This window comes from Hyla sarda, chromosome 7 (assembly GCF_029499605.1).
Source record: "Hyla sarda isolate aHylSar1 chromosome 7, aHylSar1.hap1, whole genome shotgun sequence".
In the NCBI taxonomy this organism is placed as follows: Eukaryota; Metazoa; Chordata; class Amphibia; order Anura; family Hylidae; genus Hyla; species Hyla sarda.
Window position 1 is genome coordinate 177,648,485 of NC_079195.1, and position 25,446 is coordinate 177,673,930.

Below are 25,446 nucleotides of genomic sequence, written 5' to 3' on the forward strand. Positions count from 1 at the left end.
GTGGGAACAAGGGTCGGCAGGATGACCCTGAATCACATGCAGCAGGCAACCTATCAGCAGCCACCCCTGTGATGTCACAGCCCTATATAATCAGCAGCCATCTTGTGGCATCAGCGTTCTATTGCAGAGAGAGGGACAGAGATAGGTGTATGTTGCACAGAAAAGCTTTTGTACAGCAGTGATTCACCTCAAGCCCAAATCCAGCCTAGAAGCACAGATAGGGAGAGATTAAGAGAGAAAGTGTGAGGTGCAGGGTAAATACAAGGCAGATGGTATTAACCCCTTCTTGTTGTGACACCAGGACGTGGTTTAGCCTTAACCACCCGAAGGTAATACCGCTGATCCTGGGTTAGGCAGGGGCAATGAAGACACCAACACCAGATTAAGGATAACAGCAGCTTTACTCAGGCAAGACAGGTGATATAATCTTTGCAGTACAGCCAAATATCCCAGGGAGGTGACCAGTGACACAGGGGGACCTCACAGGCTTGCTGGGACTTGCAGTAGTTAGACTGACTTTAGTGTAGACCACGGTGACTACAGATGGACTTGACTTGACAGAGATGGTGACTGACAATTAGATGACTTTACTTACTGATGGCTGACTTGTTCTAGACACAGACACTGGAACAACTTGACTGGACTTGACCTCAGCAGAAGTAAAAATGTGCTAAGAGAGCGATTGCAGCCCCTCCCCTTGTTATATAGGGGGGCTGTGCAAGGAGCCCATAGGTCACCTGGGGGGGTCACCTGGACAGTGGAGCCCTCTGGGTAACAATCAAGTGGTACAAACATTAAAGCAACAGTACATGAAATGAGGCAAACCTATATACATAATGGGGGTATGCTGCAGGGGAGCCCTGGGGACATGCAGGGACTCTGCCAGACAGGGCAGGAGGATAGTACGGGGCCATATCATCCTGTACTGGGACATCACAAAGTGCAGTGATTCATCTCAAGACCAAATCCAGTGCAATTTTGGGTGTAGTACACAGCGACTGTGTGCTGCAGCACTGGCATGTACAACAACTGAAAAGCTAATAGTAGCCAGCTAGTTAGGGTAAGTAGAGCAACAAAAGTGCAATGTCCTTTATTAAGTATAACCTGTGCATACATCTAAGTGGTGTACCATTTTGTTCCTGTTAACCCCTTAAGCATGCAGCCCATTTTGACCTTAAGGATGCAGCCTTTTTTGCAAATCTGACCACTGTCATTTTAAGCATTAATAACACTGGGATGCTCTTATTTATTAATTTGATTCCAAGACAGTTTTTTTCATGACATATTCTACTTTAACATAGTGGAAAATTTTCATCAATACTAGCATCATTTCTTGGTAAAAAAAAATTCCACAAACATTTCAAAATCAGAATTTTTAAGAGACAAGTTAAGTTTTGTAGTGAATTGAAGGTCTTTATGTTAGAAATACCCCATAATGGACCCCATTATAAAAACAGCACCCCTCAAAGTATTTAAAATTACATTCATAAAGTTTGCTAACCCTTCAGGTGTTTCACAGGAATAGCAGAAAAGTGGAGGAGAAATTTCAAAATCTTTATCTTTTACACTAACATGTTCTTGTAGACCCATTTTTTTTTTCATTTTTACAAGGGGTAAAGGAGAAAAAGCCCCCCAAAATTTCTAACCTAATTTCTCTCGAGTAAGGAAATACCTCATATGTGGACGTAAAGTGGTCTGGGAGTGCACTAGAGAGCTCAGAAGAGAAGGAGCGACAATGGGATTTTGGAGAGTGAATTTTGCTGAAATAGTTTTTGGGGGGGCATGTCGCATTTAGGAAGCCCCCATGGTGCCAGAACAGCAAAAATGAAAACACATGGCACACTATTTGGGAAACTACACCCCTCAAGGACCGTAACAAGGGGTATAGTTTCTTTAACACCCCACAGGTGATTGACAAACTTTCGTTAAAATGGGACGTGTTACCCAAAATTTTTCATTTTCACAACGGGTAATAGGAGAAATGTCCCCTAAAATTTGTAACCTCATTTCTCTCAAGTAAGGAAATACCCCATATGAGGATGTAAAGTGCTCTGTGGGTGCACTAGAGGGCTCAGAAGGGAAAGAGCAACAATGGGATTTTGGAGAACGAATTTTGCTGAAATGTTTTTGGGGGGCTGTCTCATTTAGAAAGCCCCATGGTGCCAGAACAGCAAAACAATAAATAAATAAATAACTTATATGGCACACTATTTGGGAAACTACACCCTCAAGGAATGTAACAAGGGGTACCAAGGGGTACAGGTGTTTGACGAATTCGACAAGATAATGAAAAATTTTATTTTTTCACTAAAATGCCGGTGTTATCCCAAACTTTTCATTTTCAAAAGGCGTCATCGGAGAAAAAGACCCCCACAATTTGTAACCTCATTTCTTCTGAGTATGGAAATACCCCATATGTGGATGTAAATTGCTCTGCTAACGCACTACAGGGCTCAGAAGGGAAGGAATGCCATTGAGCTTTTGCAGAGAGAATTTGGTTGAAATGGAAGTCGGGGACCATGTGCATTTACAAAGCCCCCATGATGCCAGAACAATGAACCCCCCCCCCCCCACATGTGATCCCCTTTTGGAAACTAAACCCCTCATAAAATGTAATAAGGGTTGCAGTGAGCATATACACCTCACTGGCGTTTTACAGATCTTTGGAACAGTGGGCTGTGCAAATGAAAAAAAATTTTTAATTTTCACAGACCACTGTTCCAAAAATATGTCATAAACCTGTGGGGTGTAAATGCTCACTGTACCCCTTATTGCATTCCGTGAGGGCTGTAGTTTCCAAAATGGGGTCAAATGTGGGGGGAATACACAGTTCTGGCACCATGGGGGCTTTGCAAACGCACATGGCCTTCAATTCCAGCCAAATACTCTCTCCAAAAGCCCAATGGAGCTCTTCTTCTGAGCATTGTAGAGCGCTCGCAGAGCACTTAACATCCATATATGAGGCATTTCCATACTCATAAGAAAGGGTGTTACAAATTTTGGGGGGCTTTTTTCTTATTCCCCCTTGTGAGCATGAAAAATTTGGGGTAACACCAGCATTTTAGTAAAAAATAAATAAAATTTTTCATTTTCATGTCCAACGTTAAATGGGCACTGTCAGATACAAAAACTTTTGATATGTTGTAAGGCATGCAAAACCAATAGGTTTTGTAATTGCTTTCATTAGAACATTTTCAGTATTTCATACTGAAAAAGCCAGTCAAACAACTGCCCCCCTGCCTGCTTGGACACATACTAGTCCTACTGTGTCCATGCATCATCACCTATGTCATGGACACACTTCCTTGATTGACAGCTGTGAGCGCAGGGCTCACAGCTGGAGGAAAAATCATCCCACTATCAGCTTGTGTCCTGCTACTGTCAGTGAGGACAAGCTGGGAGTTGTAGTTTTGCTAATGCTAAGGGAGATTTGAGAAGACAGCATACTGAGGGAGGGGGCGGAGACCTGCACAGTGAGGCCACACCCCCTCCCTTTGAGAGGAATTCAGACTTGTGAGCTAAATTGAAAGTGTAATAAAAAAAAAAAAAAAAGGTGCTAGACACATAAAAATTAGATATACATGGTCAGGATTAGGTAGTGAGTGATATATTAAAAAAAAGGTACGCTTTAACAAACATTTGTCAAACACCTGTGGGGTGTTAAGGTTCACTATACCCCTAGTTATGTTCCGTGAGGGGTGCAGTTTCCAAAATGGGGTCACATGTGGATGATTTTTTGCATTTATGTCAGAACCGCTGTAACTATCAGCCACCCCTGTGCAAATCACCAATTTAGGCCTCATGTACATGGTGCGCTTTCACTCCTGAGCCCTGTTGTGTGCCCGCAGATTACTTTACACCCACATATGGGGTATTTCCATACTCAGGAGAAATTGTGTTACAAATCTTGTGAAAATGAAAAGTATGGGGCAACACCAGCATGTTAGTGGAAAAAATTTTAATTTGTTTACAACAACATGCTTGTGTAGACCCTAACTTTACCTTTTCATAAGGGGTAAAAGGAGAAAAAGCCCCCCCCACCCCCACCAAAAAAGAAAATTTGTAGCGCAATTTCTCCCGAGTACGGAAATACCCCATATGTGGCCCTAAACTGTTGCCTTGAAATACGACAGGGCTCCGAAGTGAGAGAGCACCATGTGCATTTGGGGCCTAAATTAGGGATCTGCATAGGGACGGACCCGGATGCAAGCATGGCGCTTGCCTCCTCCTACAAAAATACTGTACGGCAGTGTTCCCCAAACAGGGTGCCCCCAGCTGTTGCAAAACTCCCAACATGCCTGGACAGTCAATGGCTGTCCGGCAATACTGGGAGTTATTTTGCAACAGCTGGAGGCTCCGTTTTCGAAACAGTGTTTTTTTCCTTTTATTTTGTGTAGGTGTAGTGTAGTGTTTTCAGGGTACATTCATAGGGGTGGAGTTTTACAGTGAGTTTCTTGCTGGGAGTTTCAGCTGCCGCAGCTCAAACTTAGCCCGGGATGCTCGCTGTAAACCCCCACCCGTGTGAGTGTACCTTGTCCATTCACTTGGGGGGGCACAAACCTTCAGCTGTTGCAAAACTACAACTCCTAGCATGCACTGACAGACCGTGCATGCTAGGAGTTGTAGTTATGCTACAGCTGGAGGCACACTGGTTGGGAAACACTGAGTTAGGTAACAGAATACCACAGTGTTTCCGCAACAGTGTACCTCCAGCTGTTGCAAAACTGCAACTCACAGCGTGCATGGTCTGTCAGTGCATGCTGGGAGTTGTAGTTTTGCAACAGCTGGAGGAACATAGGTTGGGAAACACTGAGTAAGGGTACATTCAGACGAGCAGATTTACAGCGTATTTTACACTGCAGATCCGCCCCTGAGGCACCTCTGCATGGTGCCTTTTTATGTGCCTGCTCGGAGCGGCAATACGCCGCTACGTGCAGACACACTGAAGCGATGTGCGAGTCGCCGCACATGCGCGGTGTACTTGCACACATCGCAGCTGCTCAACGAGATAGGCCGAGAGCTGACGCATGCGACTCGCACATCGCAGTGTGTCTGCTCGTAGCGACGTATTGCCGCTCCGAGCAGGCACATGTAAAGGCAGCATATAGAGGTCCTTCAGCGGCGGATCCGTAGTGAAATACGCACAGAAAATCCGCTCATCTGAACGGACCCTTAGGAAGCAGACGCTGTTTCCCAACCAGTGTGCCACCATTTGTTGCAAAACTACAACTCCCAGCATGCCGAGACTGGCCAGGCATGCTGGGAGTTGTAGTTTGGCAACATCTGAAGGGCCAGATATTGCAGAACTACAATGCTCAGCATGCCTGGACTTTCTGGGCATGCTGGGAGTTGGAGCTTTGCAAAAGTGGGAAGTGCACAGTTTGGAGAACACTATACTATGGTGTCCAAACTGTAGCCCTCCCAGATGTTGCAAAACTACAACTCCCAGCATGCCCAGACAGCCTTTGGACTCGCATGCGCCTGCATGCGAGCCCCAGTCCATCACTCTCCGGGTGTTTCTCCTGCCTCTGCCTCCACCTCTCTGCTCCGGCGCGCGTGTCCCCGTCCCTTAGGGCGTGTGCGCCGGAGTTTTAAGATTTAAAGGTCCGGTACGCTCATTAGTGTAATCACCTGTGGCTTGTTTTTAAATTCCTCCACCCTCCTCAGTTCTCTGCCAGATCTTTGTGTTGCCTTGTGCCCTAGTGAAAGTGTTCCTTAGTATTGCCTTGCCATGTACCAGATCTCCTCTCTTGTGTCTTGACCTTGCTCCTCTGCTGCCTGCCTACTGAACTCCTGCTACGTCTTGACTACTGCCTTGACCTACTGCTATCCTGACTACTAGTTGCCTCATCCCTCCTGTGCCCCGCATCTCCTCAGCTGCCTGTGTGGTCGAGCCAAGCAAGGGGTAGCGACCTGGGTGTCGCCTGCAGCTGCAAGCCCATCCTGCTTTGCGGCGGGCTCTGGTGAAGACCAGCGGCACCTTAGACTCCGCTCCCTGGTACTGTCCGAGTCATCTGCCACACAGGTCCAGCAGATCCACATACACCAGAGTTCCTGTCTTCAGAAACGTGAGTGTTACAGGCGGGCAGAGCGGGGATCTCAACTTTTACATCCCTGAAATCTCTAATCAGGTGTATACACACATAGATCAGTATTGGCTGTATAAGAAATACTAGCAGAGATACATCTATATATGTTATAGTATACACACAGAAAAAATTGTAAATTGTACAATACCTCAGAAAGAAGACCGCAAAAGAAATATGGAAAATGCATGCTGTTGTAGAGTGCTAATTAGAGATGAGCGAGCTTTTCAAAAATGTAATTGAGCCGATTTGCGGAATTTTCCGAAAAAATTTGTTTCGATATGAATTTATTTGCGGCGAAACTATATTAAAAACGGCTATTTTTGGCCTACAGGGAGCTTCAATAGGGGTATAGAACACTTTGCTGTGTTCTAACACGCATATGGAGTGTGCTGGGGTAGTGAAATAATACTGTTATTCAGAATAACATGCAGATTACCAGCATCGCTTTTAGAATCACTGCTGCAGAGCAGCGCAATGACAGAGCTTGGAGGTGGCATCAGTGTGAGGAGACCATATAGTGGCTGAATGACACAGCGTGGAGGTGTTGGCAGCATGAGGAGACCATATAGTGGCTGAATGACACAGCGTGGAGGTGTTGGCAGCATGAGGAGACCATATAGTGGCTGAATGACACAGCTTGGATAAGGCTGAAACATGAGGAGACCATATAGTGGCTGAATGACACAGCGTGGAGGTGGTGGCAGCATGAGGAGACCATATAGTGGCTGAATGACACAGCGTGGAGGTGTTGGCAGCATGAGGAGACCATATAGTGGCTGAATGACACAGCGTGGAGGTGTTGGCAGCATGAGGAGACCATATAGTGGCTGAATGACACAGCATGGAGGTGTTCACAGCATGAGGAGACCATATAGTGGCTGAATGACACAGCGTGGAGGTTTTGGCAGCATGAGGAGACCGTATAGTGGCTGAATGGCACAGCCAGGATTTGGCAGCAGCGTGAGTAGACACTAGGCCTTCACAATCCCTAAGATTTAAAGATGAATTCAGAAATGTTAACCGAAGATTTTGGATAGCTAGTACTACCTACCATAACAACATTTTTATTCCCAGACCCAGGCCCAGCAGCGATATCAGTAAACCATATATTGCTTGAATGACACAGCCTGGAGTTGGCTTAAGCAGGAGGAGACCCCAGGGCTTCACAATCCCCAAGAAAAAACACAAGAATTTTTGAAATTTAAAATGAAGAATTTGGATAGCTAGTGCTACCTACCATAACAAGATGTTTATTTCCAGGCCCAGCAGCGGTATCAGTTGGCTGAAGCAGGAGAAGACCATTGAAATGTATGATTTTTTTTATTTAAAGTTAAGATTTTGAAATTTAATTTAATGATTTTGAAATTTTACTTTTAACTCCCAAGTTTTAGTGTCTCGGACCCTGGCGTGTGGGTACAAAGGGCCAAATCTAACAAGCCCCCACAGGGCTCACGTGGCCTTGAGATGTAGGTGCAATGTCTCCATTGCCCTGACCAGCCATTGTTTCCAACACTTTTCACCAAGCCAAACCATGTGAACAACAGCGTGACACCGCCATGCCCTGTACACATCGTATGCTCAAGGGCAACTGAGACTTGTCCAGGCAGTGGAGGCTGAGGACTTGGTGGAGGATGAGGAGGTGGAGTCGAACACTGTCACAGGACCAACGGGCTGACAGAGTGGAGCAGGAAGCAGCATGAGTACACAAGAGGGGTTCACAACCCCTAAAAGTAAAAGGTGAATGTTGAAATCTCTATTGAAGATGCATGTTAGGTAGTGCTACCATACAAAAATTTAAAGCCCAAGCCCAGAAGCATCAGTAAGCGAAGTAATTCCTAAAAGACAGAGTCAGGAAAAGGCATCAGCGGAACACAAGAGGATTTCATAACCCCTAAGATTGAAAGATCTATGTTGAAATCTCAATTAAGCATGTATGTAAGCATGTGCAAAATATCCATAAATTTAAGGCCCTAGCCCTGAAGCATCAGTAAGCCAAGTAGTTCCTGAAAGACACAGGAGCACTCAGGTCAGAAGCAGGCATCAGAAGTACCTAAGAGGGTTTCACAACCCCTTACATTGAAAGATCAATCTTGAAATTTCTATCAAGCATGGATTTAGCTCATGCTAAACATCCAAAAATGTAAGGCCCAAGCCCAGAAGCATCAATAAGCCAAGTAGTTCCTTAAACACACAGTCAGGAGCAGGCATCAGCAGTACCCAAGAGGCTTTCATAACCCCTTACATTGCACAATCAATTTTGAAATTTCAATTAAGCATATATGTAGCTAGTGCAAACATCCAAAAATTAAAGGCCCAAGGCCAGAAGCATCAGTGAGGCAAGTAGTTCCTGAAAGACTCAGGATCAGTCAGGAGCAGGCATTCGCAGCACCCAAGAGGGTTTCATAAGCCCTTACATTTAAAGATCAATGTTGAAATTTGCATTAAGCATGTATTTAGCTACTGCTAAACATCCAAAAATTAAAGGCCCAAGGCCAGAAGCATCAGTGAGGCAAGTAGTTCCTGAAAGACACAGGATCAGTCAGGAGCAGGCATTCACAGTACCCAAGAGGGTTTCATAACCCTAATTGATAACCCAAGAGGGTTTCATAACCATAATTGTTAAGTGTTGGTGAAGAAGCATGGTCAATCTACTCTGAGGCATCAGGCATTGGTGGGTGGAAATCCGGGCTGATCCATGCCTGATTCATCTTCACAAAGGTCAGTCTCTCCACATTTTTCGTGGACAGACAAGTTCGCCTTGGGGTGACTATGGCCCCGGCCGCACTAAACATCCGCTCTGATGGCACACTACTGCCCGGGTAGGACAGCTTTTCCATGGAAACATTTGCTAGTTGCGGCCATAAATCAAGTTTGACTGCCCAGAAGTCCAGCGGATCTTCAAGGTTTGTTGGCATGGCCATGTCAAGGAATGCCACCACCTGCTGGTTCAGGTCCTGCTCCATGTCTACCTGCTGCTGATGAATTGCTTCACTATGCAGGTGAAGAAAGCTACTCATCAGCAACTGTAGACTCAGGCTGCTGCTGATGGAGCTGGTACTGCTCCTGCCACCCCTCCCCAGCAGCCATGGCAGTGGAAGGTGAGCGCAGAGGGCACCCCGAGTCAGACCTGCGAGTGGATGGACCATGTCGCCGATGTGACTACGTAGGATCTCTCTGTAGTGGGTCAGGTTGTCCTCCCTCTCAGTGGGTGTAAAAAAGGCCCCCATTCTGTGATGGTAGCGAGGGTCCAATAAGGTGGAGAGCCAGAAGTCATCCCGCTGACGAATTATGACAATTCGGGGTCACTACGCAAGCAACTGAGCATGCATCTTGCCATTTGCGCCAGTGACTCGGAGGGACTCCATGCCTCCATCTCCACTGCATACTGCCATGGTGTGTCTTGGTCCTCTGTCTCGCATTCCTCATAATAACCCTCTAGCTCCTCTAGCTGATCATGCTCCTCCTATCCTGTCCGATGACTAGAAACACTGCCCATCTCATCAAACCTAAACTGTGCTCCACTCTGCCCCTCATCCTCCTCCTCCAGTTCAGCCCCCACAGGGCTCATGTAGCCATGAGATGTAGGCACAACGTCTCCATTGCCGTGACCAGCCATAGTTTCAGGCGACTTACAAATAATGTGGCTTCCTCAAAGGGCCTCAGCAAACGGCAGGTGTCACGTATTAGCTGCCACTGGTTCACATTGAAGTTACACAGGGGAGTACCCGTATCTGCTTGGATCATCAAGAAATCGATGATGGCTTTTCTTTGTTCGCATAGTCTGTCCAACATATGGAGGGTGGAATTCCAACGTGTGGCAACATCACAAATAAGACTATTGTGGTAGCCTGGAGTGGGTGTAGGGTAGTTGGGGTGTTGCTGTAGTATACGAGGGGTTAATTTAACCCTTGTCACTCGTGACGCCAGGGTGGGGGTTAAAACTCTGTAATGATGCTGGGCCTATCGCCACCCTTCCCAAGAGCAATAGGTGAGTGTAAAATAAATGGATTGTCCACAGCAGTGCTGAACTTAAAACTTGCAGGAACTTTACTGAAGATTTTCTGTACATGCAGTATCGGTAATAGTCCAGATAACAGAGTCTATATAGACAGCACAGCAGTGACTGACAGTTGCTGAGGACCGGAAAGTTCTCTTAAGATTAGGAGGATTGAATTTGCATAGATCCGCTGTATTTAGCGCCATGTGACGCTTCGTTCACACGGAAGTATGAAGGAGATGGACCGGAGGACCGATCAGCTGTAGTGGCGCTCCGCGGGAACCCAGGAAGGTGAGAGATGGTTTATTTTCATTTTTTTGCAGCCCGGGCAGGACGGAGCAGGAATACTCTGCCCCAGAGTACTCCTTCAAGATTAGGAGGATTGAATTTGCATAGATCCGCTGGATTTAGGGGTTGGATTAGGTCCAGAGATCTTGCGGAGATAGCGGGGAATTGTAAGAACTATCCGTCTCTAGCGCAGACCTAGGCCGCAAGGCTTTGGCCTAGTACTTGTCTTGAAAGCTGCGGAGGTCCTACCTCGTCCAGAGTCAGCAACCCAAGAGAGCGACAAAATGGCACAGCTCCCTTATATGGGCAGGGGCTGGCCGTTTTGTATTGGTCCATATCAGCTGTCACTCACTGTTGCAATGGATTGTGGGTGATCACCTGACTAGAACCACCAAAGGTCCTTTAGCAAACCATAGAGATCTGTGAACCGGGTCACATGACCCGCAGGTCCTGTGACGCTAAAACAAGTGAGTAACACCATATACATATATTTATATAGATAATATTTATAAATATCAAGTTACTAAGGGGTGACTAGGGGTTAATTAGGGAAACGAACTCCGACAGTCCTAGCGACTCTAACTTTGGGGACTAATAACTAAGGCACAGTATGAAATACTGGGCAGGGACATCACAAACCCCCTTACTTAAAACAAGTCGACCCCGATGCCTGTCGGCTAAGGTAGAGGGACTAGGACAAGGACAAATTTATAAACACTCTATATACATTCTGAAGACATGTTCTTTTAAATCTGACTAGTATCCTTACTAGACAACTATGAAGCTTACTAGACATTATGAAGCTATCTAGACATTATGAAGCTATCTAGACATTAGTTTCTAGCTCATTAGACATTTTTATAGCTCTCTATACATTTAAGAGGCTAACAAGACATTAGTACAGCTCTCTATACCTTTAGTTTCAAGCTGACTAAACATTTTTGAAATCTCACCATATTTACGTTTTTTAGTACACAGAAGGGTATTTTGGCTTGCCTGAGGCTATCTACCAATAAGGTTAGCTACTAGGGTCTATCGGCTACACGCTACTTACTCCTAGAACACAACAGTATAACCTTACCTAGGTTACCTTTAGAAATACGTGTTTAATTTTAAGCTCGAAAGATTCCCTACTGGCCAGGTAGAGCACCTCACACACCTAATAAAGAGAAGAAAGAAAATGAGTGTACCTAACAGTGGCAGGAATTGGATATCAATAGGCTACAATTCCTAAAGTGTTTCTTGAGTGTGAGACATATTTTTATTTTGTGTATGTACTCGAGAAAACTGAGGTAGTACACTTAAGTGAGCAATTTAAGGTACTATGTGTGAAAGTACTGATTAGTAGTTAGTCTTGATATCTTAAGGGTAGTTTTATTTGATGAAAGGTGCTAGCGATTGGCCACTGGAATGCTACTCTCGGAGGAGCCGGGAGAGTCACCTATTTAGCAACTACTAAAACACCTTTTTAGTATGTATATACATTTGTATGTACATGTATACAAGAATTATTTAGTGTACACGTGCATCTAGCGGACATTTTTTTTTTCGTGTACAACACTTACTTTTTATGTACACAGACACAAGGCTATTTTTCTGTGTACAAGAACTATACACTTTTTTTTATTACACAGACTTACGTATTTATTAACACTCCAACAAGGTTCAGGCACATATCCCTGATAAGTGCAATTTTTAGCAAGAGAGTCTCATAAATATAGGGAAATATACACAAACGGACGTGTAAGGATCTGCAGTCCACCTACACTAGGAGTCTATGTTTCACGGCTGCCACAAATCAACCGGGCACAAAACTTATGAATCTCCTACTGGCTAGGAGTCTCTAGACCTGATGGTCAGGCACAAAGCTTAATGGTTATGTTGCTGAACTTGGAACTGGAACATTCTTAGCATAGTCCTGCTAGGCACATATGTCTTGAACTTCTTCTGTTACTGAAAAATAAAAGTGGTTAGCAAAGAAAACAACAGTCCTTACTTTACAGTCCTTCAGAAAACATTCTTCCGTACTCTTCTTGTGCCTCTTGTAGACCCCCTAGCCCTTCCAACATCAGGGGCTGGCTGAGAGTTAATGTAACTCTCCCATACCACATTGGTGAGAGTAGAATGGGTAACAGTGGGATTCAAAGTAACCAGCGGTTTACTGGTCGGGATCAAGGTTGGTGCATAAGGTTTTAGCCCCACCTCCATGCCAGGAGTAGGCCAAAGGATTTTCGTTGGTACCCTTAGAGGAGGCAAACTCTCATTGCTCCGAAAGGGCCTAGGTACATACGTTGGTACCTTGGAATCAGACAAACTCTCATTGCTCCGAGAGGGTCTAGGTACGGTCTTTGGTGCCAGCAATTTGGGCTTACTTTCTTGGTCCTGAGCAGGTCTTGGCACTTTGCTGCACAAAACAGATGACTGATGCTGTAGAGGCTCCTCCTCCTTGAGTACGTTGGTGGAGGCATCAGGAGCAGACCATTTCGGCCTCAGGTTGAAGGGATCCGATTCCCAATCTGTAGACGGAAAGTATTTGAAGGGAAGCTGTGTTGGGGCTGTTGGTCTTGTGACCGCAGCAGCCCATTCTCCACGCAGGCCCTGGACGGAGGTGTACTCCACTATCTCACCCACCTCCAGAGAGTAGAACTTTTTATGTAGATATGGCCTTTGTACTGCTCGCCGGTTTACGAGGATGGTTTGCCCTTTATGGCAATCTAGGAGTGTCCCATAACCTCTGACCTTGTCGAACTTGGCCACAGTTGCTCTTCGTCGTTCTAGAGGCTCCTCCCCTTCTTGGGGATGATCTCACTTACGGATGTAGAGTGCTTCCATTTCTTTAGTATTCTCCTGATAACGAATTCTTTCCTCAGGAGGCAAATGCACATGCTTAGGAGCGTACAGTTTACTGTGTCGGGCCTTTAATTTGTCCATCAACTCAGCCAGCTCGGCTTCCTGACGGGCCCTTTCTCTTTGTGCGGTTGGAATTGGTGGAAGTGGCTCCCTTCCCACCTTGCCTTCCCGCCTTCCCAGCATCCCCTGCTGCATGTAATGACATGTGGATCCCCCATTTTAGGTGTCCTGGAGCCTGTAACGCTGTAAAATGGAGTTTAATGAAGCGATTCACGCGATAGAATCGCGGCGATATTCGCATTCGTTGCGAATCAAACATTTCATGAAATTTGTAATGAATTCGGGTTCGTCAGCTTCGATTCGCTCATCTCTAGTGCTAATGGGTATGGGAAAATGATGGAGATACCAGGAATCATGGACTAAAAGAAGTCATATAGATAACAACCAATCCAACAGATCCTGCATGTGAATCTCAAATCAAAACCCATAGCAAATCAAATCAAAACCCATAGGGCATCATGCGGACATTTTACCCCACTCCTAGATGCCAATCCAACGTTGTTTCGCAACAAGCTTCCTCAGGGAATGTGACATTCCCTGAGGAAGCTTGTGTGGACTGGGGCAAGCAAAGTGGAATGATGTGTTCAGATGCTGCTGTACCAGGACAACCACTGTAGCTTTGGGTACTACCTGAAAAGCCACCAGGAAAGCCCATAATGATCACCCATTTGTGTGTTTTTAGTATATTTTTCTGCACTGCATAATAATAATAATAATATTTACATCAACAATTATCATGTATCAGACAAATGGATACTAAGGAAGAGATTTATGAAAAACCTGTGGAGTAGAAAAGTGGAGAAGTGTCCATAGCAACCAATCAGATTACTTCTTTACTTTTAAAGAAGACCTCAACACTGAAAGAAACGTTCTGATTGGTTGCTGCACCACATTTCTTCTGCACAGGTTTTGATACATTTATCGCTAACTTTCCACACAATATACAGTACAGTATTTTTTTTTAAATAATTTAATGGGGGGATTTATAAAAACCTGTGCAGAGGAAGAGTGGTGCAATTGCCCATAGCAACCAATCAGATCACTTCTTTCATTTTTCCCCAGATCTCTGTAAAAATGAAAGAAGTGAGCTGATTGGTTGCTATGGGCAACTGCACCACTCTTCTTCTGCACAGGTTTTGATAAATCTCCCATATTGTCGCTATTTTGTTTTCTTATCCACTTAAAACGTGTTTAAAGAGACAGCAACCAGGGGACTCACTGAATTTGCTGTTCACTGACTGTTGTTAGGTTCAGTCTGTCCAGTAAGGGTCTATTCACACTTCAGAATTTCCATATGCGGAATTCAGCTTGCGGAATTCCGCCTCAAATGAAAGCCCAATAGACTTCTATGGGATTCTGCACTCCCATTCACACTTCAAAATTTTCGCTTGCGGAAATTCAGCCATGTGAATAGACCCTAACAGAGACGCCAAGATGGACTGAAGGAAAGAGGGAGTGGGGCAAAGCTGATCTCCTGTACAGGGCCCGACTCTCTAGCTAGAGAGTGTGGGTTGACCTCCGCATGAAGCGGCGGACGACATGCCCCCTCAATAAAACACTATGGATAGAGAGCCGGAGTGCTGCCTTTCGGCAATCTCCAGTTCAGCCATAGCGATGTATTGAGGGGGCGTTTAGGCCACTGCTTTGTGCGGAGGTCGGCACACACTCTCTAGCCAGGGAGCCGGAGCCCTGTACAGGAGATCGCTAGGGGGCCCCAGCGGTCAGACCCCCGCAATCTGACACTTATTCCCTATCCTTATGATAGGGGATACATTTTACAGTACTAGATATCTCCTTTAATTGAGAACATAACAGAAGATAATAAAAAAGAATATGGTAAGTGCAGGATATTGCACCTGTGTAGAGTGTTAACTATGGTCACTTACAGCTCGAATGAAGATACCACTGTATGTGCAGGGAGAGAGAAGGAAATATGGCTGCTAGGTCTATGTAAATATGTGATCATGTGTATGCAGCAGAGCTGATTGTGTGATAGTGTGCATGCAGCAGAGCTGAGTGTGTTATTGTGTGTATGCAGAAGAGCTAACTGTGTGATTGTGTGTATGCAGCAGAGCTGAGTGTATGATTGTGTGTATGCAGCAAAGCTGAGCGTGATTGTGTGTATGCAGCTGAGCGGAGGGTGTGGATGTGTGTATGCAGCAAAGCTGAGTGTGTGACTGTGTGTATGCAGTCGAGCTGAGTGTGTGATTGTGTGTATGCAGAAGAGCTGATTGTGTGTATGCAGCAAAACTGAGTTTGTGATTGTGTGTAAGCACCAGAGCTAAGTGTGTTATTGTGTGTATGCAACAGAGCTGACAGTGTGATTGTGTATGCAGCAGAGCTGACCGTGTGATTGTTTGTATGCAGCAGAGCTGTATGATTCTGTGTATGAGGCAGAGCTGACTGTGCAATCTTTTGTATCCAGCAGAGCTGAGTGTGTGATTTTGTGTGTGCAGCAAAGCTGAGTGTGTGATTGTAATTGTGTGTTTGCAGCAGAGCTAAGTGTGTGTTAGTGTGTATCCAGCAGAGCTGAGTGTGTGATTGTATGTATTCAGCAGAGCTGAGTGTGATTGTGTGTATGCACCAGAGCAGAGTGTGTGAGTGGTCATGCATACACAGACTCAGCTATGCTGCATAAACATGCCACACACTAAGTTCTGCTACATGTACATGATCACACACTTGACCACACACTCAGATTGTGTGATTGTGTATATGCAACAGAGCTGAGTGTGTTATTGTGTGTATGCAGCAAAGCTGAGCGTGATTGTGTTCATGCAGCAGATCCAAGGGTGTGGATGTATGTATGCAGCAGAGCTGAGTGTGTGATTGTGTGTATGCAGCCGAGCTGAGTACGTCATTGTGTGTATGCAGCAGAGCTGACTATATTATTGTGTGTATGCTGCAGAGCTGAGTGTGTCATGCATACATAACCTCAGCTCTACTGCATACACATGCCACGCACTAAGTTCTGCTGCATGTACATGATCACACACTCAGATCTGGTCCATGTACATGATTACTCAGCTTTGCTGCATACACTTGAGCACACAATTAGCTCTGCTACATACACATGATTGATTATATATATACACACACACACACACCAGTGTTTACCAACCAGGGTGCCTCCAGCTGTTTTAAAACTACACTTCCAGCATGCCTTTGGCTGTCCAGTCATGCTGGGACTTGTAGTTTTGAAACAGTTAAAGGCATTCTAGTTGGTAACCACTGATATAGAGGGAAGGGGACAGATTGTTTAGCAAAATTGCATATTTTTTTTATACATGACATTCTATATAATGTATAAAGATTTATGATTTTCCTATTGTGCAGAGTTTGTATTGTTTACATAGCCAGATCGAATTGCTTTTGAGCAGGGAAGCAGGTGGGTGGGGATATGAAAACGAAAGGGATCTATTGATCTATTATAATTTCATGAGTGGAGGGAGGAGGGGGGAGGACAGGAGCTAACAGGAAGTAGAACTTAAGGCATTGTGGGAGCTGTAGTCTTTTATACTAAGCTCTACACTGCATGCCTGGATCTTAGGGGGGGCCATAGCGGGAGAATGGCTGAACCGATTTTGACAAGAGTCACCTTGCTGGATAGCTATATCCAAGAGCTATAATATGAGGTAAAGTAGTTTTTTATGTCCAGTACTGCAGATCTTCTTTTAATCACAATGGAAGCCCTGAAGCGTCTTACATGAGACTGATCACGTGGTAGTGATGTCATCAAAGGATCTTTGTTCTACTGGGGCCATTAGCTACCAGTAAATAAATATTTAGCACTGTTGAGACGGGGAATGATATATCTTGTAGCTTTATGGCTATAATTATGTTTATGTGCTGGTTTCTATAGTGCCTGTATCTTCAAGGACACGGCTTACTTACACGGTGACAGCTCATTCATTTTACGTAAACCATGGTATTTTACCGGCACAGCTGCTATTTTGGCCACCCTGCCGGTATTTTTATATTAAAAATACCGGCAATGCAATGGCCGCTATTTATCCAACCAAACCTCCAATCCCCAGAATGTTGCACCATATGCTATATCAGTGTTTCCCAACCAGAGCGCCTCCAGCTGTTGCAAAACTACAACTCCCAGCATGCCTGGACAGCCGTTGTGCAACTACTGGAGGCACCCCTGGTTGGGAAACACTGACCTATACTAATTACTACTACAGAGTCCAACATGCTGGGAGTTGTAGTTTTGCAACAGCTGGAGGCACCCCTGGTTGGGAAACACTGACCTATACTAATTACTACTACAAAGTCCAACATGCTGGGAGTTGTAGTTTTGCAACAGCTGGAGGCACCCCTGGTTGGCAAACACTAACTAACACTATATAGTCCAACATGCTGGGAGTTGTAGTTTTTGTTTGAGGCAGCTGCTGAGCCACAGTCTGTATCAGGGTGTGCTGGGAGTTGTAGTTAGTAGCTATTATTTGTGGGACAAAATTGAGAAGAAAAAAAAAGCCATTATGTACATTTTTGTAGCTTCCATTTCAATGCAGTGCACTTTTTGGTAAAAAATGACATCTGATCTTCATTCTGTAGGTCTATACGGTTACAAGAATACCTAATTTATATAGGTTTTATTTTAGTTAACTACTTTAAAAAAAATTATAGCTACCGTATTTTTCGCCCTATAGGACGCATCGGCGTATAAGACGCACCCAATTTATAGGTGCAAAATCTAAAAAAATTAAGATTTTGAATCCAATAGTGGTCTTCAACCTGCAGACCTCCAGATGTTGCAAAACTACAACTCCCAGCATGCCCAGACAGCCGTTGGCTGTCTGGGCATGCTGGGAGTTGTAGTTTTGCAACATCTGGAGGTTCGCAGATTGAAGACCACTGCATAGGAGGTAATACTCACGTGTCCCCGCCGCTCCGGACCCGTCACCGCTACCGACTTTTCCCCCCCAGTTTTGGGGAAGAAAAAGTGCGACTTATACGGCGAAAAATACGGTACGTGCACTAAAATTTGTATGTTTAACCCCTTAAGGACCAAGGACGTACCGGTACGTCCTTGGTCCTGCTCTTCTGATATAACGCGGGGGTTACACAGTAACCCCGCGTCATATCACGGCGGGCCCGGCGTCATAGTGAAGCCGGGACCCGCCTCTAATAGCGCGCAGCGGCTAAAAGTGAAAGTTCCCGGCTAGCTCAGTCAGGCTGTTCGGGATAGCCGCGGCTAATCGCGTCATCCCGAACAGCTGACAGGACAGCGGGAGGGCCCCTTCCTGCCTCCTCGCTGTCCGATCGCCGAATGACTGCTCAGTGCCTGAGATCCAGGCATGAGCAGTCATGCGGCAGAATCGTTGATCACTGGTTTCTTATGAGAAACCAGTGATCAATGATAAAGATCAGTGTGTGCAGTGTTATAGGTCCCTATGGGATAACAATGGTCAGTGTGTGCAGTGTTATAGGTCCCTATCGGAGCTATAACACTGCAAAAAAAAAGTGGAAAAAAAAGTGACTAAAGATCATTTAACTCCTCCCCTATTAAAAGTTTGAATCACCCCCCTTTTCCAATAAAAAAAAAACACAGTGTAAATAAAAATAAACATATATGGTATCACTGCGTGCGGAAATGTCCGAGTTATAAAAATATATCATTAATTAAACCGCTCGGTCAATGGCGTGCGCGCAAAAAGTCCAAAATAGTGCATTTTTGGTCACTTTTTATCAATAAGTCCTATCAATGCAAAAATGGTACCGTTAAAAACTTCAGATCACGGCGCAAAAAATGAGCCCTCATACCGCCCCATACACGGAAAAATAAAAAAGTTATAGGGGTCAGAAGATGACAATTTTAAACATATTAATTTTCCTGCATGTAGTTATGATTTTTTCCAGAAGTCCAACAAAATCAAACCTATATAAGTAGGGTATCATTTTAATCGTATGGACCTACAGAATAAATATCAGGTGTCATTTTTACCGAAAAATGTACTACGTAGAAACGGAAGCCCCCAAAAGTTACAAAACAGCGTTTTTTTTTTTCCAATTTTGTCGCACAATGATTTTTTTTCCCGTTTCACCGTAGATTTTTGGGCAAAATGACTGACGTCCTTACAAAGTAGAATTGGTGGCGCAAAAAATAAGCCATCATATGGATTTTTAGGTGCAAAATTGAAAGAGTTATGATTTTTTAAAGGCAAGGAGCAAAAAACGAAAATGCAAAAACGGAAAACCCCCCGGTCCTTAAGGGGTTAAAATTGTCATCTTTTTGCATACAGGGCTGTATGAGGGCAAATTTTTTGTGCTGTGATGTGAAGTTTTTATCCATTTTTGTTTTGATGGGACTTTTTTATTAGTTTTTATAAAAAAAAAACTTTTTAGGGTATACAATAGGGATCAACCGATTATCGGTTTGGCCGATATTCCCGATTTTGGACATTATCGGTATCGGTAATTACCTTGACAATATTCCGATAATGCAGCGCCACCCCCCCCCCCCCCCCGCCAGAGACAACCGCCGCCGCTGCCCCATTTCCTCCCCCATCCCCAGTTTTATAATTACCGGGGCCCGGGGCCTGTGCTACTTCTGGCTCCTGCGCGCTGCGCAGCGCAATGACGAGTGACGTCCTCAACGCCGATGTCACCGTCAGTGCGCACAGTAGCCAGAAGTAGCGCGAACCCCGGGAAGAGGTAATTATAAAACCGGGGATGGGGGAGGCAATAGGGCAGCGGCGGTGGTGGTTGACTAGGGAGGACCCCAGGACAGGCAGGGGGATAGAAGCGGGCGGCGGTCTCTGGCCCCACAAAAGCCACTGTACTTCATTGATTTAAAGCGCCCGCTTTAAATCCTTGATCTGCAGCGGCTTCTGCAAGGCCGTGTGTGTGTGTGTGTGTGTGTGTGGGGGGGGGGGGTAAATAGCCGATAACTTATACCGGAATATCGGTATAAATTATCGGTTATTGGCCTGAAAGGTCACAGATTATTGGTATCGGCCCTAAAAAATCAGTCGATTCCTAGTATACAAAGTGACCAAAAGTATGCAATTTTGTACTTTTGAATTTTTTTTACATGTACGCCATTGACCATGCAGTTTAATTAACATTATATATTTTTTTTAATTAAAAAATAAATAAAAATATATAAATATATATATATATATATATATATATATATATATATATATATATATATATATATATATATATATATATATATATAATCTATCCAGAGTAGTAATACACAGCACTCCAGGGGTAGGTGCCAAAATAAAGTGCTTTATTCCATACTAATACAGAGCAACGTTTCAGCTGCCATGCAGCCTTTCTCAAGCATCATAGTAGTGACAAACAGGAAGTATATAAAGGTATACAGGTGATTAAAACATTATTTGATTGCATACTCATAATGTTTTAATCACTTGTATACCTTTTTATATACTTCCTGTTTGTCACTACTATGATGCTTGAGAAAGGCTGCATGGCAGCTGAAATGTTGCTCTGTATTAGTATGGAATAAAGCACTTTATTTTTGCACCTACCCTTGGAGTGCTGCGAATTACTACTCTGGATGTGTGACTGCCTGGACCGGGCTATATTGCTGCTGGCACCGCTCTTATTTATCTACCCTTTTGGATGTGCTGCTCTGTTGGTATTTTGGGATATATATATATGTGTGTTAAGGAAGGGGTTAATTCACAATTATTAACTTTTTTATAGGGGCCTATAACATGCAATCTTCTGATTGCACATGCTGTTCAATGCTTTGCCATAGCATAGCATTGATCAGTGTTATCGGTGCTCTGCTGCTCCAGACTGCTGAGCAAGCTTGGAGCAATAGATCACTGATCGGACAGCGAGGAGGCAGGTAAGGGCCCTCCCGCTGTCCCCTAAGAGGTTCATGACGGGCATCACCGCGATTGATGATGTCAGACATTAGACAGGGGTCCCCCCAGGGTCAGCTCATGACCCTGCATCATAGCAGGGGAAAGGGCACATAGCATACATGTACAAACTGCATCCTTTGGATAGGGGATAAAATGTCTAAAGCCAGAATACCCCTTATAGGGGATAAGATGTCTTATCGCGGGGGGGCCCGCCACTGGGACCCCCTCGCAATCTCCCTGCAGCACCAGCATTATAAGGAAACCTGGAAGTTTCCAAGACTGGAGATGTGACGTAACGCCACGCTTCCCTCATGACATCACATCCCTTCCATTCATGTCTATGGGAGGGGGCGTAAAGGCCATCACGCCCCCTCCCATAGACATGAATGGAGGGGACGTGATGTGATTAATGTCATATCTCTCCAGCCCCAGAAACTTTTGGGTTTCCAAGCCTGGAGACACAGCCCCGTATATAATGGGGGGGGGGGGGGGGGTCCCAGCATCGGGCCTCCCCACGATTATACATCTTATCCCCTATCCTTTGGATAGGGGATAAAATGTCTAAAGCTGGAATAAAGCTAAATCTGTCACTCACTGACAGCTCCTGTGGTCTCTTCTAGCTGGTACAGCTTGTGAATTGTGATTGGCTACAGAATTAAATTATAGTGTACCAGTCATTAACAAACTTTTTATGTAATGTAGATAATACTATTATATGTATATTTGTAATATACATTGGTTAAAAAATATGTATGTTTTTGTCCCTGCAGCTATTGCCTGTGTCTCTATAAGGAGTCCAAATACAGGAAGTGAGGGTGGACAAGCAGGGCTCTTTGCACTGAGCACAAACAGAGCTCTGTACACTGAGGCTCTGTCCAGATAATACAGCACAATTGAGTTCCAAATATGAATAGCTTATTCACAAGATATCCACTACACCATAGAGCTCCATATAAACTCACAAGCAGCTTAAATCAAACACGTGTGTAGGGCAAACAAATGCTGACCGCACGCCAAGTAATTCATTGAACAATTTCAATGAATTACTTGGCGTGCGGTCAGCATTTGTTTGCCCTACACACTGAGGCTCTGTGACTTGCTATAGGCTCACACATGAGGATGATTGACAAGCCAGCAGTCTGCACAGAGCCCTGCTTGTCCTGCCCTCGCTTCCTGTATTTGGACTCCTCATAGAGACACACAGGCAATAGCTGCAGGGACAGCACTTTTTTACCCAAAAATATAAAAAAAATTTAAACAATGTATATTACAAATATACATATAATGGTATTATCTACATTATATTAAAAGTTTTTGTTGATGACAGGTACACTTTAACAATGTATGTGACATCATCTTAGTAGGCCAGATAGGGGACACAAGAGCAGTAGCAGTGCTGGAGCTGTGATGACTGTTAGTAGCAATTTAGGCAATTTGTAGCATATATGCAAATTAATCCCAGAAAATGTCCATATTCACTTTAGTTTAACAATTAGGGCCCCAGGCCCAAGTAGATGAAAACATGATTTTAAAATCAAAACAATAATGAAAATCTATAGCATGAGCTCCAATATAAAATTTGCAATTCTGCTTTTTCTCCAGGAGGCCCTGACTGCAACAGTACGTGTGTTGTAAAAGGTATCTGTTTATCCTCTTTTTCACTATAATATACAATGCTTAACAAGATATCCAGAGGTTTTGTTTATTTTCTTTTTTAGGTTTCCTCTACTATGTTAAGGTTAAGGATTCCTTTTATATATCTTTACCCAGCACATCTACAAAATGAACATATCTGCTGTGTTTAATGCTCTGCTCGTGTCTGTACTGGCAGCAGTGTTGTGGAAATATGTCAAGTTATGGGAACAGTTCACTGTTATCGAGGAGGAGTTGGACCTTACCCGTCAATCCCAAGAGCTGTCTCAGGTACGCATAGACTATCAGGCAGCATTATATGCTCTTGTGGAAGATGGTACTAAAATGGTTTGTACAGGCAGGATGCATACAGATCGGGTGTGTCGCTTTGAATCGCTTTGCTACTCCACAGAGGCAGAGGAGTTTGTCTTCTTTCACAGCAACTCATCTTTCATGTTGCCAAGCTTGGGCTCTAGACGGTTCCAACCTGCACTTCTAGACTTGTCTTCAGTAGATGACCACAATACCCAATATTTTAACTTTGTTGAACTTCCAGCTGCTGCACTGAAATTTATGCCCAAACCTGTCTTTGTACCAGATGTTGCCCTCATAATGAACAGATTTAATCCAGATAACCTCATGCATGTCTTTCACGATGATCTTCTACCCTTATACTACACCATGCAGCAGTTCTCAGACTTGGACATGGACTCCCGTTTGTTCTTTATGGAGGGCTGGGGGGAGGGCTCTCACTTTGACCTGTACAAGCTTATGAGCAATAAGCAGCCTCTTCTTAAAGAGCAGCTAAAGTCTTTGGGTAGGCTACTCTGTTTCACCAAGTCTTATGTTGGTTTAACAAAAATTTCAACATGGTATCAGTATGGCTTTGTCCAACCACAGGGCCCAAAGGCAAATATATTGGTTTCTGGAAATGAAATAAGGCACTTTTCAAAATTTGTATTAGAAAAAATGAACATTAGCTCTAATAAAAGTGCCCCTGAAGACTATATAGTTCTTTTCAGCCGTACTATGAATCGGCTTATTTTAAATGAGGCCGAATTGCTCCTGGCTCTTGCTCAAGAATTCCAGATGAAAACCATCACAGTGTCTTTAGAGGACCACTCTTTTGCAGATATCTTACGACTGATCCGCAATGCTTCTATGCTCGTCAGTATGCATGGGGCGCAGTTAGTTATGTCTCTATTTCTGCCTAAAGGGGCTGCTGTGGTAGAGCTTTTTCCTTACGGTGTAAACCCGGATCATTACACACCATACAAAACACTGGCAACTCTTCCAGGCATGGAACTCCAGTATGTTGCTTGGCAAAACAGAGAAGTGGCAAACACAATCGCATACCCTGACAGGCCATGGGAACAAGGTGGCATTATCCATCTAGATCCCAGTGAGCAAGAACGCATAAAGAAAAGCAAGGAAGTGCCGCGTCACCTTTGCTGCCGTAATCCAGAGTGGCTTTTCCGTATCTACCAGGACACAAAGGTTGATGTATCATCTCTTATTCAAGTGATAAGAAGTGTTGTTAAAACTAAATCTGGTTCTAGGAAGCAAAAGTGGGCAAATGAATTATATCCTGGGAAGGTAAGGGAATCCAGATGCCAGGCAGCTTCCTCTGAAGCGAGTGTAATGAAGCTGTCTGTGTCTTGGCATATTCCATGGAATCTCAAGTATTTGAAAGTAAGAGATGTCAAATATGAAGTCTGGATACAGGAACAAGGAGAAAATACATATATGCCTCACATATTATCTTACCAGAACCACACATTTTCTGAAAACATAAAACCATCAACAACCTATTTGGTGTGGATCCGATGCATATTTAATAAAACTCTACTCGGACCATTTGCAGATGTTTTGGTGTGCAAAACATAACGCTAAACTTTATCTACTATTTATGTCCATCCATTAGTAAGCAAGTTTCAGATGCACTGTAACAGTAAAACAGACATTACTACCATTGACTATTTTGATTTTCTATGTTTTAAATTGTTTATTTTCTGCACTACCTGTAAAATGGTAATTGTACTGAACCTGTACTCTACCTTTAGTAATTGGAAGATTTGGACTCAATAAGAGGAGATAATTCCTTGGTAAAATGGCCACCATTTACAGACCTTGATCCCAATATATAGCTGTTATAGAGAAAACTTGTACTGAGCGTGTTTGTTGTTATGTTGATAATGAACTACATTTCATTACATATTTATTACATATTTATTTTGAGAAAACAATGTAAAAGGTATGTTCACATTTGAACATGATTTTATATATAGATTTGTGACCTTATAAATGAATTGCTTCACCTCTCTAGCACTGGTCTAAAAATAAAGCATTTAAAGAGGCACTGTCATTATGAAAAACTTTTTATATCTTGTAGTACTATTGATGACTTTTTTTTTTAAATACAAATCTTTCTAAAAAATCTAAAATGAAAATAGCCGCCACTAGGGGTCATCTATATTTATGCAGACAGATTATGTATTTTGCAGCATACTGGATACCGGCCGTAAAGCATGTTGGTATCCAGTATAGGAGATCACTGCACCACTACAGCCTTCAGCTGTTCCTAAACTACAACTCTCATGATGGGAGTTGTAGTTTTGCAACAGCTGGGGGTACAATCTTTGTAAAACTGTTTTAGACCTGTGTATTCTCCAGC

At 43.9% G+C, this 25,446-nt stretch overlaps 1 protein-coding gene across 7 annotated transcripts; it reads left to right on the forward strand.

The window, feature by feature from the left end:
• Positions 1–995: 995 nt before the first annotated feature.
• On the forward strand, positions 996–25,129 carry POMGNT2 (protein O-linked mannose N-acetylglucosaminyltransferase 2 (beta 1,4-)). Of its 7 annotated transcripts, XM_056531440.1 has the most exons (4): positions 996–1,060; positions 5,843–6,068; positions 22,743–22,778; positions 22,859–25,129. In XM_056531440.1, the coding sequence occupies exon 4, from the start codon at positions 22,923–22,925 to the stop codon at positions 24,657–24,659; it is 1,737 nt and encodes a 578-aa protein (XP_056387415.1). In that variant the 5' UTR covers positions 996–1,060; positions 5,843–6,068; positions 22,743–22,778; positions 22,859–22,922; the 3' UTR covers positions 24,660–25,129. The 7 variants fall into 7 exon arrangements, with proteins under 7 accessions (XP_056387415.1, XP_056387418.1, XP_056387416.1 ...); XM_056531443.1 differs by lacking the exons at positions 996–1,060; positions 5,843–6,068 and adding an exon at positions 14,172–14,190; XM_056531441.1 differs by lacking the exons at positions 996–1,060; positions 5,843–6,068 and adding an exon at positions 14,398–14,417.
• Positions 25,130–25,446: the final 317 nt, after the last annotated feature.